The 15,663-nt window shown below is 42.1% G+C and overlaps 3 protein-coding genes across 3 annotated transcripts; all 3 read right to left on the minus strand.

Moving 5' to 3' along the window:
* Nucleotides 1–473: 473 nt before the first annotated feature.
* c11h10orf53 (chromosome 11 C10orf53 homolog) lies at nucleotides 474–976 on the minus strand. The gene is made up of 3 exons (XM_076743995.1): nucleotides 883–976; nucleotides 658–777; nucleotides 474–584 (listed from the first exon to the last, which is right to left on the minus strand). Exons 1-3 carry the CDS (start codon nucleotides 974–976, stop codon nucleotides 520–522), a joined length of 279 nt encoding a protein of 92 aa, XP_076600110.1. The 3' UTR covers nucleotides 474–519.
* A 605-nt stretch (nucleotides 977–1,581) lies between these two features.
* On the minus strand, nucleotides 1,582–9,685 carry chata (choline O-acetyltransferase a). The gene is made up of 15 exons (XM_076743217.1): nucleotides 9,508–9,685; nucleotides 9,078–9,176; nucleotides 8,442–8,633; nucleotides 8,011–8,129; nucleotides 7,317–7,370; nucleotides 7,017–7,197; nucleotides 5,969–6,146; nucleotides 5,709–5,878; nucleotides 5,040–5,140; nucleotides 4,787–4,915; nucleotides 4,574–4,696; nucleotides 3,985–4,126; nucleotides 3,705–3,767; nucleotides 3,478–3,615; nucleotides 1,582–2,960 (listed from the first exon to the last, which is right to left on the minus strand). The coding sequence occupies exons 2-15, from the start codon at nucleotides 9,123–9,125 to the stop codon at nucleotides 2,529–2,531; spliced, it is 2,070 nt and encodes a 689-aa protein (XP_076599332.1). The 5' UTR covers nucleotides 9,126–9,176; nucleotides 9,508–9,685; the 3' UTR covers nucleotides 1,582–2,528.
* A 777-nt stretch (nucleotides 9,686–10,462) lies between these two features.
* On the minus strand, nucleotides 10,463–12,961 carry slc18a3a (solute carrier family 18 member 3a). Its single transcript, XM_076743492.1, has one exon. It carries the CDS (start codon nucleotides 12,584–12,586, stop codon nucleotides 11,027–11,029), a length of 1,560 nt encoding a protein of 519 aa, XP_076599607.1. The 5' UTR covers nucleotides 12,587–12,961; the 3' UTR covers nucleotides 10,463–11,026.
* Nucleotides 12,962–15,663: the final 2,702 nt, after the last annotated feature.

A 15,663-nucleotide genomic window follows, 5' to 3' on the forward strand; every position in this document is an offset into this window, starting at 1 on the left:
TTTTAACACACTCAGAGGTTATGCTGCATCATGTGCGCTCTGTCCACTCCCAAGATTTCATTAAGTTAAGTGCACACAGCCTGCTGCATATGGCAGATTCATTATTTCCCCAGAGACCCAGAAATCTACATGTAAACTTATGCTGGAATTTTCCATGCAGATTTGCTGTGTATCAGTTTGTTTGTGGTAATCAAACATAACTTAGGGAAAAAATAAAGATGCACAACTAAACTTAACTAAAATGATAAATGTGTTTCAACCAAATTTTGACACAGACCCCCCTAAAAAAACAACAATATGAGCTAATAATGCAGGTCCCACCTTAGTTGATTTTGCACTTAATAGATGCAATGACGGCAATGATGTCTCATCACCTACGAATTCATGCAGAAAAACAAGCAAAGTATGTTAAATACAAGTGAACTGCAGTCTTAATAGACCAGTTTGTTGGAGAAGAAAAAAGCAAATATGCACTCGTGTTTAATATTTTTATTTAAAAGCTAAGATGCAGGTTTCTGTTCAGTAGGCCTTCTCCACAGCACTAACAGCCTCTTCGCAGACGGGGTCCAGCTGTCCATCTCCACCTTCAGGAGAAAAAACAGGTTGTCAGATTATGCTTCTGCTTTACATCACAACAATAAGCGACCATGCACTCACCAAACTGCAGCTGCTTGATATCACAGCTGAAGACGACCTCCCCGTTGACCACGAGCTCCACCATGTTCCACTCGCGCGTTTCCTCCATGACGCACTGGTGCCCGCGCCCTCTCAGAGCGGCTGCAGACATGTTGGACACACATGTTTGACCTCAGCTAAGACGGCCAGCAAAAGCAGACAACATGCAGGGATCCGAGCTGGACCCTGCGGCGTAAAGAAACATACCCTGGAGACCCTGCAGGCGGAAGCTCCTGTGTTGTACGACTCCATTGGATTCATAAGGTCCGTAGCAAAGTGTCACCCGCGCGCTTCTCGGCATTGTTTGTTGTGGTAACCTTGGTAACTGTCACGCACACGTTCACCCTCCTCCCAAATATATGTCCAGGAGTCCCATGTAGTCCACCCGTTGAGACGTGAAATGTTAAAGATTCTGATTGTACTTTTTATATTATAAATAACAACAGATTTCATGAGATGCTAATTCTGTTTAACATAAAGTGTGTTTGACTAATACTGGTAACGATGACTGCGAGTCTCAGAAATTTAAGACACTATAAATTTGACCCAGAACCAAATATCAGAAATAAGAAAGCCTACTATAATATGTCTGACTATGTCCTAATAATAATTACATTAATAAAAAAATCTTCTCATAATTTCTCATAATTCCAAGGGATGAAAGTAGCCTTTGGCAAACTGACACATTTACAGTGATATTGATCAGTGTGCATTGCACAGTGCTTTAAATAAATAAATTTGACAAAACGACATATCAGTCATTTCTGCAGTTGCTTCAATACCTTTATTGTGCACTCAGTGGATATATGTCTAAGGTGACATATTTTGTATATCGCTATCAGAGCAGATTTTTTTTTTAGTTGTACATCTTCTGTGTATACAGCAAAATTAACACGAGTCTTAGTTTGATGTAAGCTTCTTTTAATCTTCTACAGTATTTCATAAATACAACACTTGGACAGTCAGAAACACAGTGATCACCTCTGGTTAGTAAGTTTCATACACTTACTCCTCAAATGTTACATTTACACCTTGTAACATTAGGTTAGAGCATACAAAAATAAATAACTTAATTGATATATTCTGCTTTACAAATACAAAGTTTTGATTACACTTAACATTCTTTGACAAATTAAATACCATCCCTTTAAAATCTTGGTCGGTTTGTTTCTTGTGTACACAAGCACAGTCTGAGTCCCAGTACATGGAATACAGAACAGTATGAACTACATGTCAGGATACAGATGTTTAAGTAATACCACATGTACTGTCAGTACAGTAGACACAACACAAGAAGAAATTGCATAGAAAATTCTAGTTTTACAGTGTACCATAATATTCAGAAAATCATTAGATAGCAGCATGCGATTTGCAAGTTGACTGACAGGCTTCATGGACAGAATGGTGCAAACATGGAAAAGGGAGAGTGAGTCTTCCCATTTCCCACCAGCCTTAACTGTAGCACTGGTCATAACCAAACAATGAATGTACTTTGGCTGGATCAATTCAATCTAGTGCAAAACAACAATCAAAAGCTCAAATTTAGCTTCAATTTTGACCTATGTACAGCAGCCATTTGGACAGACATTTGGACTGCTATATAATGGATATTTTCTTGTCACGACAGCAGAAAACTTCCTCAAAAATAAACAAACACCTCTAATATCCCCTAAGAATAAGTAGATTATCATCAGCATTTGATACATTTTACAATACAGTAGACAACAACAGCTTTATGTCACACTTTATATCACACTTACAGTGTATGTTTTGTGAATGGCTCACTTTGTTGCAGCACAAGAACACACATTTAAAATCACTGCATCACAATTTTCACGGGCACTGACACTTTGCTATGGTTTGCTTCCGTTCTTCAAAGCTTGTGCTGCTCCCTGTGATGAAGTCTGGGTCTGAGCCTCCACTTTAGTCTGGTCTGGTGTCCTCAGCAGAACCTGTGGCAGTGTTGGCTGATTCTTGACCAGGTCGGCTGGTCTCTGCGGTGTTTTGTTTTGCCAGTTGGTGTCTGTTTGCGTGTGTGTCTCCAGCGTCTGATGCTGTCTTTGCGCGGTCGGATTGGAGCCGGAGTTGCATTTATTGCACAGATCCCTCATGTCCAGGAGTCCCTGCACCAGACACTTGACAAATTCTGCTGAGCATGTCTGCGAGCTCTCGCGGAAACTGGACACGGAGAAGATAATGTGGTCTGACTGAGGGTTGTAGCACGCTCCATATCCATTTGGAAGCACGGGTCCGTAGCAGCAGAACATCTCAACAGTGGTGGGAACCTGAGGGAAGAGTGAATCCTTCAGCGCTGAACTACTGACAGTTTACAAGTGTATTTAAACACTGCTATAGGTGGAAAGGTTGAGACAGGTGTCTGTGGTAAATTTTAAGGTCTGCCAGTTCTATAAAGAAAACCTACGCTTTCTCTCTCTAGAGTCAAATGTCTTGTTTGATCGAAGGAAACACTTTTGTTTCTACTGTAAAGAAACACTATACAGGAGAAACAAAAGTGCACATTTCAAGTTGTACTCGAGCAATTTATAGCATTTCCATAAATCTGGTCCACTCAAGAGAGACAGAGATGATTACTCGACTAACTGAGAAAGTAATCCGCGCTTTAATTGATAATGACAATAATTGTTAATTGCAGCCCCTCTTTCATTAGAGCCCTCTTGGCTCTTAAATGCCAAGACTTCAGGAAGCTCCCCGCAGAGCCACAGAGCACAATATAAGACTGTTTTCACAGGCTGAGCAGTGCGACACCATTTTTGCTAAGGTGGAGCTTAATGATGACTGTACCTGACTGGTAGAGAGAATGAACTGGTTACTGATGAGATAGGCTTCGTCGTTGAATATTTCTGGCTTCTCTATCTTCAGCTCCTGAGCGATTTCCCGTAGTCCCAGTAAGTGATTGTCTATTGCCATTCCTGTAATAGCCTGTAAGAGAGAACGAATACATGTTATTGTGTTTTCTTTGATAAGCCAGTGTTGCAATAGATATCAGGATGGGGTTGGAGAATAGTTACCAGAATAGTATACTTTGTCTGCGCAGTTATGGCACCTTTTAACATCTCCATCTTTTCTGTGTCCTGGAGAAACAAATGGAGAATCAATACTAGACTATTAAATCCTTTTATTTACAGTAAGCATAGTTTTTCACAGTGGAGTACGTCAACACGGACATGAAGTACAATAAAATCGAACTGACAATCTCATTATTTTATCAAACTGAGTTTTTACTGTGCAGCAGCATTCGTTTAAATTGGACAGTGTGACTGCAGCGTCCACACTTAAAAAACATCTTACGCTCGTGCTCAGTTCCCCGTCACTCATGGCTTTGACAAAGGCCAAGGCTTCTGGTGTGGCTGAGCGGATGTTGTCCACTCTGCCTTTCTGAAAACGCCGTATGGAAGCACTCTCATAGGTCGACACCGGTCTGCTGTGACATCTAGGGCAACACACAAAGAGAAGGCCTTGTAGCTTGAGGCCCAGGGTTAATGTGGTGTATGAGACAGAGGTGGGACCAAGTCTTTGTTTTGCAAGTCACAAGTAAATCTTAAGTGTTTACACCCAAGTCCCAAGTCGATCACCCAAGTGTCTGAAATGCTGAACATTAGAGGTTGATGTGTCTCCATCGGTAATTTTCGACCCAAATCTTTCTTAGCTGACTTGTGGCACACTCTTTGGGATTGGGTCAAGTTATCAAGTGTTTTCAAGTCAAATGGCTCAAGTCTGAGTTATGAGTCATGAGTATTTGGTGTTGAAGTCCCAGCTGAGTTGCAAATTTTTTGAGTCTTTGAGTCTAAAGTCATCAAATCTGTGACTCGAGTTCAAGTCATGTGACTCGAGTCCACACCTCTGTATGAGAACCCTGTTATTTAGATCTTTTTCTTACCGGTAGTAAGCTAACTGAAGGGCAACCTGGATGTAGGCATCCGGACTCATTTTCTGCTTCTTGATGAACTCTTTCCCGTAGTCGTAGAATTTGTGGACATTCATGTCCAGATTTTTCACCAGCCTGGTGAAAGCAGATGAGAATTGATCCTGCAGTGAGCTGAACACGCTTATGCATTTGTTTGATTGTACAGAAACCAGAGTAAAGGCAGACCTCTGGAGTTTGTCAGCTGAAGAGGTGAGGAGTTTGTGAATCTCTGGAGTACATTTCCAGCGGAGTCTGCGTGGTGCAGGTAGCTCACTCACACTCGCAGCCCTGACCAGCTTCGATGGGCTGCCAATCCTGATGTCACATGGGAATATAAGATTTTTATTTTTTTTTTCAGATAGCCTTCTTTTGAATTTTGTAAGCATATGCCAACAAATATCACACACTCATTTTGCACTTCCAAAATTCCATCTCTTACATGTATTTGAGCAGATACTCTGTGCACTGCACAAGGACAATTCCTTCAAATGGTGAGTGTTCACACACGACTCCGCAGCAGCCGTCAGCTCCTATGACAAACTGACACGGTCACGTTATTTTCAGGGGGAGTTTCTGGAGAGGAACCAAACTGCAATACTGAAGTATCTAAAATTCAGTTCACTCGAAGTTACAGTCTCATCATCGTACTTGTGCGTCCTGTTATGTACCCCAACCACATGTTCCTTCCTATGCATTTCATCCACGTTACATGAAGAAATCATTTCCAGAGGAAGCCTCCAACTCTCTCAGTGGTGAATATTAATCATGTGATTCATTAAAGTAATATGAATTCTTTATCAAAACATCTCCATCAAAGCTCCTGCTAATGACATCGGGCTTGTAATCCAACGGGAACTCTGTCCATCAGAACTTCTTTAAATGTAAATTGTTAATTTGCCATGGGATTGACTAATTACATCCGCTGGCACTGTGAGAGAATAACATGAGTGTGTTCAATTATTTTCTTCCGTGATTAAAGGCGTAAATCGATCCTACTATATAGCATTGATTCTCCATCTACATTCCTTTCATCCTCATGTCATTCTTATAATAATAATGGATCATCACTCACTTACAATAATAATGTAGCTTTACTGTGCTCACTAACCTGCATGGGCTTGTCATACCAGCGGTTGCCCCCGTTCTTGGCTATTCCTCCGCCGTGCAGCATCAACATAGCTCGTGTGGTGTCACTTAGCTCAGGCCCAGTGGCGTCATCGAGACAGACCAGACACAGACAACGCTCAATCATGTCCAGGGAGTCCCTGTTAGTAGACTCTAGAGGGTAATACATAAAAAAGAGTCAATGTGGTGCGAAAAACAGACTTGGAAACACTGAAAATTCTTGAACCACTATTCAAGCTGTACCTCTCATGAGCACACTGCGAGACTCGGCCCACTCTGTCCGTCCATCTGAAGTGAGGAGACCAATAGGTGGGAGCTGTTCTTCTTCGCTGTCAGCCATCCTGGCGATCTTCTCCAGCTGAGTCAGCAGGTCTCTTTCATTCAGCCGGCGGAAGTTGATCACCACATCCAGCACAAAGAACTGCACAGAGGTTCATATCGAACACATTTCAACTCACTTGTCCCTGAGGTCGTTCAGGTTAATCTAAAGCTGCTGTTCTTATCTTCACGTTCAGCAGTTATTGCAAATGGAAACAGCTGCTATTCACGGAGGGGCTCATTAGTAAGATCAGTTTCTTATGGAGCTCCAGTCTCGAGTGACAATACTGGTCCATTACTGGTCTTATCAAAGGACTTAATGGTGGTAGTAAGTGAGCATCTTTAATTTGTTTTACCTTTTCTGTGGCGCTGCAACATAGCAGCAGTGCTGAAGGTTGCAGGCTAATGTGCAAATGTCACACATGTTATGGATAATTAGTTTAACAGAGAGCGCTTGTGAGCGGGCTTTGGCTGTTAATCACTGAGTAGGAGACAAGTTAGCGTAGTGGCCACAGAGCCTGTTTACCATGCTGTAAGAGTGAGTGATGATTCATATGTTGTGCTGTGACAGGTACACGATGTATAGTCTAATTCCCAATCTGTATGAAACTGTCACTGCAAACATTGTTCAATGTCTGTTGTGAGGTGAAGCTGAATTCATCCATGACATTTTTAGGACTTAGCTCATAGGTTATACATGAAAGTTCTTGTTGAAGACAGCATATCATATGCTTTAAATATTGGGAAAAAATAGTTAAGTGGACCTTGAGTTGGCATTGTTTTGTCAAACTAATGTTTCTGAAGTCCAGAATGAGTTTTCATGTTTAACTAAACCGAAGCAGATAAAAGTTTGTATGCCAACTGATCCACGTCCTTGACAGCTAAGCAAACTCCATCAGCGTGGGATGTGCCTGAAAGCTCCAGATAAAGTCTAATCTAAGACAACTTTGGATGTGTTTCCACTGTATCTGACCTGGTTTTTACAAGCCACAATGATGTGTTCAGGTTCTGGCATCACGCTACTCTCCTGGGCCACTAGTGTGTCCCTCTCAGGCCCTGGTAGGCGGTAGGAAGTGAAGAGGCGATAGTACTGCTCCATACACAGAGGGGTTCCAGCCAGCTGGCCCCGGGCGTAGTCCACAGGCAGGGCATGTCTACACACAGGCACACACAACTTTGTCAGGCCTTAACTTACACTTACACATGACCCACAGGTGAAGACAATTCTGCTGTGATGGAATCTGTCAAGCGATGTCATTGTGCATTAACTTACGCATCAAGAAGAGTCTTGTACTCCAAAACTCCAGAAATTAAGTGTGCTGCAAACCTAGGAAAGAAAGACTTAACATTGTAAGATACATCTGAAAACACATGCATTTTTATTCCATATTATTATTATTATTATTATTATTAGTAGTAGTAGTAGTAGTAGTAGTATATGTTACTCTCCTTCTCACACTGTCTGTGCTCGTGGTTCTCTCCAGTTGGCCTTGTTCTTGTGTTGCTGTGCTACATTTAACAGTACAAATGCTATATGTAAATCATCTGGTTAAGGGGCCAGTCCCAGATCAATACCATGTTAACCAAACCACGGCCTTCATTGTCTATTAACCTTGCCACCAGCAGCCTGGTCTCTCAGCCCTCAAGGTGTTCTGGGTAATGGCCTCATCCGTCAGTGTAGCATGGAAGTGTTCAATTTGCTATAATCAATCAAAGCTGGTCTGAGTAATTTATAGTTCACGATAATTTCTCATGTCTGTCAAGTGATAACTTTTTTATTTTATTTATTTATTTATTTACAATGCATGGACGGCAGCTCACAGGAGCTGCTCACAGGATGACTAACAGTGCTGGGTCACTTACGGCATGACGATATATTTGATCTGTCTTATTATATCATACTGTGATATAATAATTTAGAGCTTTCTCTCCTTGCTCATTTGTCTCGGTTGTGCAGTGCCTCATACCGTAAAGAGTCGATGGGAGCCCTGAAGTTCTGCTGTGGGAAGACCATCGCAGGACTGGAGTTGACTGGCAGAGCCAGTCTGTTGTTCAGGTACATGTCATTCAGCCAATAGTCGTACACCTACAGTAGGAAACAGAGGGATTTGCTGAGAGGCACAATCTTAAAGTAATGCAGATAATAAGATTGGATGTGGTAGCAACGTTCGTAAACAATGGTGTAAAACGGGCCTAAAATGCGGTTCATGATAACACAAAATGCACGTTTTCATCTATAATACAAATCTTGGGTACAGTCTTATATACAATTACTGATGAGTTTGTCTAACCCTTAAGATATAAGAACGTGTGGATTATTCCCCTATAATGCTGTGGATTTAAAGTGACATTTGCACACATCATTATTGTGTGTTTTTGACCAGATCATGTTATTTACCCAGTTTCCCTTGTTCTCCCTCCTCTCCATGAGTTTGCTCTGCAGTAGCTCCCCCACTCCTCCAGGGGCTCCAAACTGCTTCACTACATGCTGGGTCTTGTTGAACTGTTCCTCTGTGAGCAGGTGCTTAATGCACCTCAGGTACATGTCCAGTGTGTCTTTCAGGGTGGGGAGCGGCAGCTTAGGGAGACCCTGAGAAGTGAGGGGGATGGAAAAACTCTCACAGCAAAGTTTTCCTCTAAAATCCTCTAAACTCTACTTCACGTCAACATCAGCGTGGAAATCTCTGACAGATCACCTCTGACAAATGCATGATATCAATTTAGCAAAACAAATACTTTGAATAAAGAACAATTCAGTTTATTGATGTACTCTAACAACTAAAAGAAACTAAATTATTCACTTGACTCAAAATGAAAGAATATTAATTAAGATGTACTAGAATATTAATTATTCCTGTGAAATATCATACCTGAATTTGTACTTAATTTTAAAGTCTTTATGTCTTAATCTTATGAATACAATTTTTTCCACATATTTTATTTACATTCTAATTGATTTTGAAACATTATTTGTCCCATGCATATTGCAGTGACATAGATCCATATAGATATAAGTCAAATATAAGATATTTACATCACTGCCACCTAAATCCTTGGAGGGCTCTTGGTTCAGAACTGGCATGTTGGCGGTGCAGGGCGACAGTGAAGCACGTTGACCCCTTTGAGACAGACTCTGCTTGCAAAAATAAAATCATGTCAGTATCAAGTTCCGGCAGGTGAAATCCCTTTGAATTAACCGTCAGTCACTGTGACAGGCTAAAAGCAGCTGTCTGTAAACGGTGCACTATACTGTGGGGATGTTTAAATCAAATAACCGATACTAATCAATGAATAAAATCTGTCTCTGCCATAAGAAAATCAAATACAAGAACGCGCACTTTTGGGATGCAGTACCATTTCAAAATTGTTTCGCAAACCTGCAACATGCTCAGATGAATATTAGTAATAACCCAAACTCTCAAACTGAAATAAGCCATCACATAAAAATTAAATGTTTTACTCACCAGAAAGAAAAAAACAACTCAACACGTCGGGAGTTCATAGGTTTATCCATCTAGACCTGGATCCATTTCCAGCAGAATTTCTTTTAAATGTCACCACATTGGTCCTTTATCATTTTGAACATCTTTCAATCCCCAACATGGCAAAAGCGCAACTCCCTCGCTGGCTCAGGAGAGATGCTGAGAGGGTACCTCATCCTCCCGGCTGCCAGGCTCCTCCCAGAAGCGCTGCTATTCGCCGAGAAGTTTATTTGGCTGTTCACATCTTCACCCCACCTTATTTAGACCGTGAACGCCTCAGGTGCTCACACACTGTGCCGAGGAACAATTAGGACGTATTTAGCATGGACTTCCTGCTTTGGCTTTCTGAATTTTGAACACTTTTCGTCAAGCAATTTGGGCGCATACATTGCTTCCATCTCACTGCATCTGACTGGTTTAATTGGCGTTGTGTATTTAATATTGAATGCAATAATTTGCATTTTGGATAAGCGCAGATGGTTTGTCAAACTGTTGATTTTACACAAAATATCAACCTCAATCCCCTACATGAAATTATCATTCTATTTGTTCCAAAACTTTTTTTTTTTTTTTTTTTTTTTTTTTCAATTCGGAGAAGTAACCTTTTCTAAAATTAACTAAACTATTCACTCTCGGCTGTTTCATATTACTAATGAGGAGCACAAACAGTGTAGGCCTTAATAAGTCTAACAGTCGACTGTTTAGTCAATGCGTGTTGAAGGGGAAACTCCAGGGATGTGTATAAAAGAAAAAGGTACGCTCCATAATAATACCCCTAATTTATCATCTTATATGGTCATTTTGTTCGCGTGGATTTCTTCACATGTATAGGAAAATAAAATTGCCATATACCGCAAAAAACAAAACAAAACACCCTAAATAAATAATTCCATAAACAATATCATTTGCATAATATTGATTTAATTATGTACATGAATATACATGTATGTACAGTCGCAGATCATACAACGAGGCTACGCATTCCACAAATACATCATCCAAAATAATCAAAATAAATAGACAAGACGCAGATCTCAGCTCATGTCCATCTGTTGTATCTCTCTTTAACTGTCGTGTGACACACAGAATTGCATATTGAGTTTAGCAGCACAACTTTGGCAAAAAATGAGTACAGATTACATTAAAGACGCATATACATCACAGTTGTTCTTTTGTTAAAATACCTTTACACATAATCCCTGAATACGATATGAGTCAGTTTCTGATACAGTGATAAATACTGTTAAGGAATAGACATTTATCTCAACAAATCGTTCACAATACTCTCACTTTAAGATGAACAAACGCCAGCGAGCGCCTTTCTACTGCAAAAGCTTGAAGCTACTTGATTTGACAATACCCGGAGGAACTGTCACCAGAAGAAGTAAATAATTTGTGTTGTTACACAATCCTAATCGTGTTATGCAATTGATTGGATCGGACGGGATGCACACAACTCTACATGGGCACTTTGATAGTTCTACACTCAGTTGAAGGTCTTTTACGCATACTCTCCTCCTGAGGATTCCTCCTCTGAGTACGACCGTTGCGCAAAGGTTTCTATGCCGTTCTCGTCGATCGTTGTACACAAACCCTTTCTCTTCTTCTCCCGTTGCTCCATCTTAATCGTATCATACAGTCCTGTTGGGCCATCCTCTAGGAGCATGTTTCGCTCGGAGAAAGAAGGCTTCATCTTTGTCACGTTCTTCAGCAGAAGGAGCGCCGGTGCGTAAAGTACATTGGCGAGGCCCATGCCTAAGTTGAGCTGAACAAAGCCCAGGTCGTGTACTATCTGTCCAGCCGCCACGGGTCCCAGGGCATAGGCTACGCAGTAAGAGATGTCTGCGATGGCGTACACGCTGCCATACACTGACACGTGTCGCACGTCCACCAGGAAGCCCAGTGTTGGCAGGAGCGCCGTGTCCACGAAGGCGATGCCAAAACAGATCCCGCACAGCGGGATCATGAGCTGTCCAAAGTTTTTACAGGCTGGCACTGTGCAGGAGCTCGCGCCTATGAAAACCATACCTATGGCCCCGTAAAACCACTGGAGATGAGGATATTTTTCTGCTAATTTGACAGTGAGATATACACCTAAGACATGAGGGAAGAAGGCAGGGAACCATGTCATGCCGATCTCCCACTGGCTGGAGTGCATGGTGTCCTCCATCCAGTTGGCGATAGTTGGCTCGAGGAAAGCAAGAGGGATGTTACAAATTGTCAGAGCACCAGCCACTACAGCTATATAAGGATCAATCATTAGTTTATATATGGGGGTGCCCACTGGCATGTTTTCTCTCTCTCGGTTGGAGAAGGGTTTCAGTACACACAGGCACAAGATACCATCACTGAGACAGATACAGGCCAGAATCAGGAAGGGCACCCGCTTCCCTGCGAACTCGTAGAGGACCCCTCCAAAGGGGGGCGCCACAAGACTTCCAAAAGAGATGAAAGCCAAGGCAATACCCAGCGCTTTGCTCCTTTCTTTCTCCTCGGTGTACTTGTCTGCGATCAGAGCGATCCCTGAAGTGTCCGCGAAAGCCGAGCCGAGGCCCTGCATGCTGCGCGCCAGGAACAGAGTCGCGTAGTTTTCAGCGAAGGCAAAAATAAGGGTGGAGAGAAACATGATATTGAGACCAATGAAGAGTGGAATGTCATACCCGACCCGGTCTATAAACGTGCCGCTTAGCGGGTTCACCAGGAGCTGCAGGATGGCTTTGGAGGCAAAAAGAACACCGATCTGTAGGTCGAAGTTCCCCTTGGGTACTTTGTGCATGGTGCTGTTAGTGGAGTTGGTGTGCGGTACAGCAGCTTGGGCACGATCCGCTGCATTCTGTAGCCCTTCAAGGTAATCGGGTATGATTGGCACAATTACCATGTAAAGCATGTTGTCTAACAAAAGTGCTATACAGACGATCACTAGAATAATCCGTTTCTGCCGTTCTGGGTCTTGGATTACATTGCCCAGTTGTTTAGTTCTTTCGCCCATCTGGGACAGTTTGGAGGCAGCAGATTGTGCCAAATTAGTGGCTTGTCCCTCTGTGGTCCCCTCCGGCTCCATGATTTTCTCCCTTTCTGTCTCAAGTCTTGTCTTTTGAAAAAGAAAATCGGCTTCCCCCAGTTGATTTGTTCAGAGAATTACGCACGCGTGGCACATCTGTTCTGTCTTTTATTTCGTTTTCTTATCCAGCACCGGGTGCCCTACTAATGAGCTAGACAACTTTCCTCTGCTTTACCTCTTGTCTGTCCCTTGCGCCGTCCGTCATTGCACGCGCATTTCCACTCCTGTGACTCGGACTCGTTTTATCTCCGTTGTCCCTAGTTGCTTCATTGTCTCATATCCCGTCATTCAGGTGACGTGCTGGTCCCGGACTGCGCTCACAGGTTGGGGATTCACCTCCGGCTCACAGTGCCGGCTCCATCAGTGCCCTCGCTGTTTCAGGTCCGTCCTCTGCGCCCCTCCGGCTCCCAGATGCTCCCAGCTGTCTCCAGTCACCTGTAACACTGTGAGCTAAGTCATCATTTCACATCAGCCGGACTGGTTTTTGTCGGCCGTGAAAGGAATACACACTGCAGTTTGTTGACTCTCATAGGTGTCCCCCTTACCCCTCCCATCTTCGCCGATGGCTGTGACGCACAGTCCCGCTGCTCTCCACAAGATCTTTTATGCTAATTAAATACAAAATCCAGAGTGCGCATTGCTGTCCAGTCACTTGCTTCAAGACAGAGCCGAGGATGCTTGCCTCAGATCATGCTTTATTTAACCTCGGCAATTGTAACTGACACTATTCTGCAATGAGATTATTTAAGTATAAAAGTAGGATATGTCTGTAAATCGTTAAAACTCTCGCGCACATTCATCTTCTGACAACAGCATCATGAAGCATGTAGTTAGTAAACTTGAGCTCAGCAGGAACATTTCTGCAAAGAAACACAAAGACGCACGCAGAACAGAACCGATTCAGCACCACACTCCGTGGACAGCTCCACAGAAGACGCACATACAAGGAGGATAAAGTTGTGACATTTGAATTTGATCTTTTGGACTTTCCAACGCTTTCCCCCTCTGACAGATGCTCTCACTTCATTTTGCATCTGAAAGCAAGATGTTGGTGTTTTATCGGACAGCACGGAGCAGAGGGGAGTTTAGGTTCACTCCCCCACCTCCACACTGCTGAAGTGTAACCGAAAGCGCGATCCAGCAAGGCAGATCCGGAGCTCCAAACTCCAAACCATACCAGAGCAAGATCTTCACGATTAGTAGCAAAAGATTTGAGGAAAAAATAGGAATTTGCCCGCGAGTGACAAGATTTCATCCTTATCATCTACCTTTCAGTATATTACTGGGCTTTCGTGCCCACTTCCTGTTACTTCTCTGTCAAAATGTGTTCTTTTGCACAAATTATACAAACTATTCTATTTTTACATATTGTTCTTGTGAACGAGTAGCTTTTGATTCACATCGCTGCACGTACATCTGGCGGTTCACTATATTTTAAGAAAACTTCAGAGAGCTCATTTGTTCCGCTTTCACGAGTTGGGCGAACAGGGGTTGAAATAAAGCTGGACACTGCCATCTACCGGTGCAGAAAAGCTCCGTCGCCATGGAAGCAATCAAGTTCCGGGGTTAAGTCATTAAATAATAATAATAAAGATTTAAATGCAAATTAACGTCTTTAGACAATTTTCTTGAATCAGTTATCATAGTAGAGTCATTTGTCTTTTTAGGTGTGTCAAGATATTAACACCAGTTAGAATTAAATCAGGAACACCAGAAACTGTATAATGATTTCACTCCGTGAATATTTCTTTCCAGAATAAATAAAACTCAGACACTAAATAGTTCCTCAGCTTGTGCAGGAGGCTGCAGATTGATGATTAGATCTGAAACATGAGACAGAACAGTATTGACATCTAGTGGAGGATGAATGAATTGGTCGATGAACCCATGAACCCTGGAACACAGACCCCCACCAGATTACCTCAAAAAATCTTATTCTTTGTCTGGATATAGAATAAAATCTGCTGAGTTGTTGCCCAAAAACGTGATTTAATGATGGGTGATTTTATGAATGTCATCAAGGTGGAGAGAGCTAGCCTACTTGTGAATGAAATAATGTTTTCAATAATTAATTAACCACATGTTTGCGTGCTGAAATCTTAGATTTCAGTCATGTTTCTTTAATTACTTAACAGCCAAAGAGAGGTTTTCCCTGTTGGTTTTCTCTTTGGGTGTCATGTGTCCTCGTGCAGCCAGTAGATGTCCTCATATCCTCATATATTTTCCACTGAAAAACAGTGAAATGACGTTTCTGACTTCTTACACTTTTTAGTGTAGCTTCATGTCTTAATCAAGATATAATCATGACAAGAACTGAGAGCAGTTCTAGCATTATAAAAGCAGACTATGACCAAAACAAATTAATGTCCTAGTTATGTCCTCTGAACAAAGGTCTGGTTATACTGTGTGGGATGAAATATAGAGAATTCTGTAGTGTGTGTGACAGGTGGTCTTAAACCTGCCTGAGTCATTCATCACAATTCAAACTGATGTATGAGAATGGCTTCAAGATAAAGCTGCCATGAAGGCCTGTTGGGATCATAGAGTTGCTCCTGTCAGTCCAAAACATCTCTCTTTGCCTGAGATATTTTGGGATGTCACCTCTGATTAGACTTTTTCATGGCCAATGAAATGTAGGGAGGATAGGTGAGCCACGTTTGGCCCTTATGTAATGCCTGGCCACTGTGTAGTCCATTTGACCTGATCTAATGGCTGTTTTGGGTTCTGAAATACAAACTTTGAGAGCTCTTTTAATTTGACCTGTATCTGCCTCCATGTCAACATGTAGACAGAAGACACAACTTAGCCATTAAAATCAGAAAAAAATGGAAAAATAATGATTTTTTTGTACTGGTCCAAGAGGTTCCTGACAAATGCAACCATGTGTGATATATATACATTTCAGACAGTTGCAAAAAGGTAAGGATGAATATTACTGAAGTGGTCCTTAGTTGAATGCAATGAACTTAGCTTTAAACCACCAAATAAACTGTTCATTTCCACTGTCTTTGAGGCAAATCAGAGAAATCTGGCCCATTTACCCTTGGAGCTTTATTTTCGACGTAGACGGGTTAAAT

The sequence above is a fragment of the Chaetodon auriga genome, chromosome 11 (genome assembly GCF_051107435.1).
Source record: "Chaetodon auriga isolate fChaAug3 chromosome 11, fChaAug3.hap1, whole genome shotgun sequence".
In the NCBI taxonomy this organism is placed as follows: Eukaryota; Metazoa; Chordata; class Actinopteri; order Chaetodontiformes; family Chaetodontidae; genus Chaetodon; species Chaetodon auriga.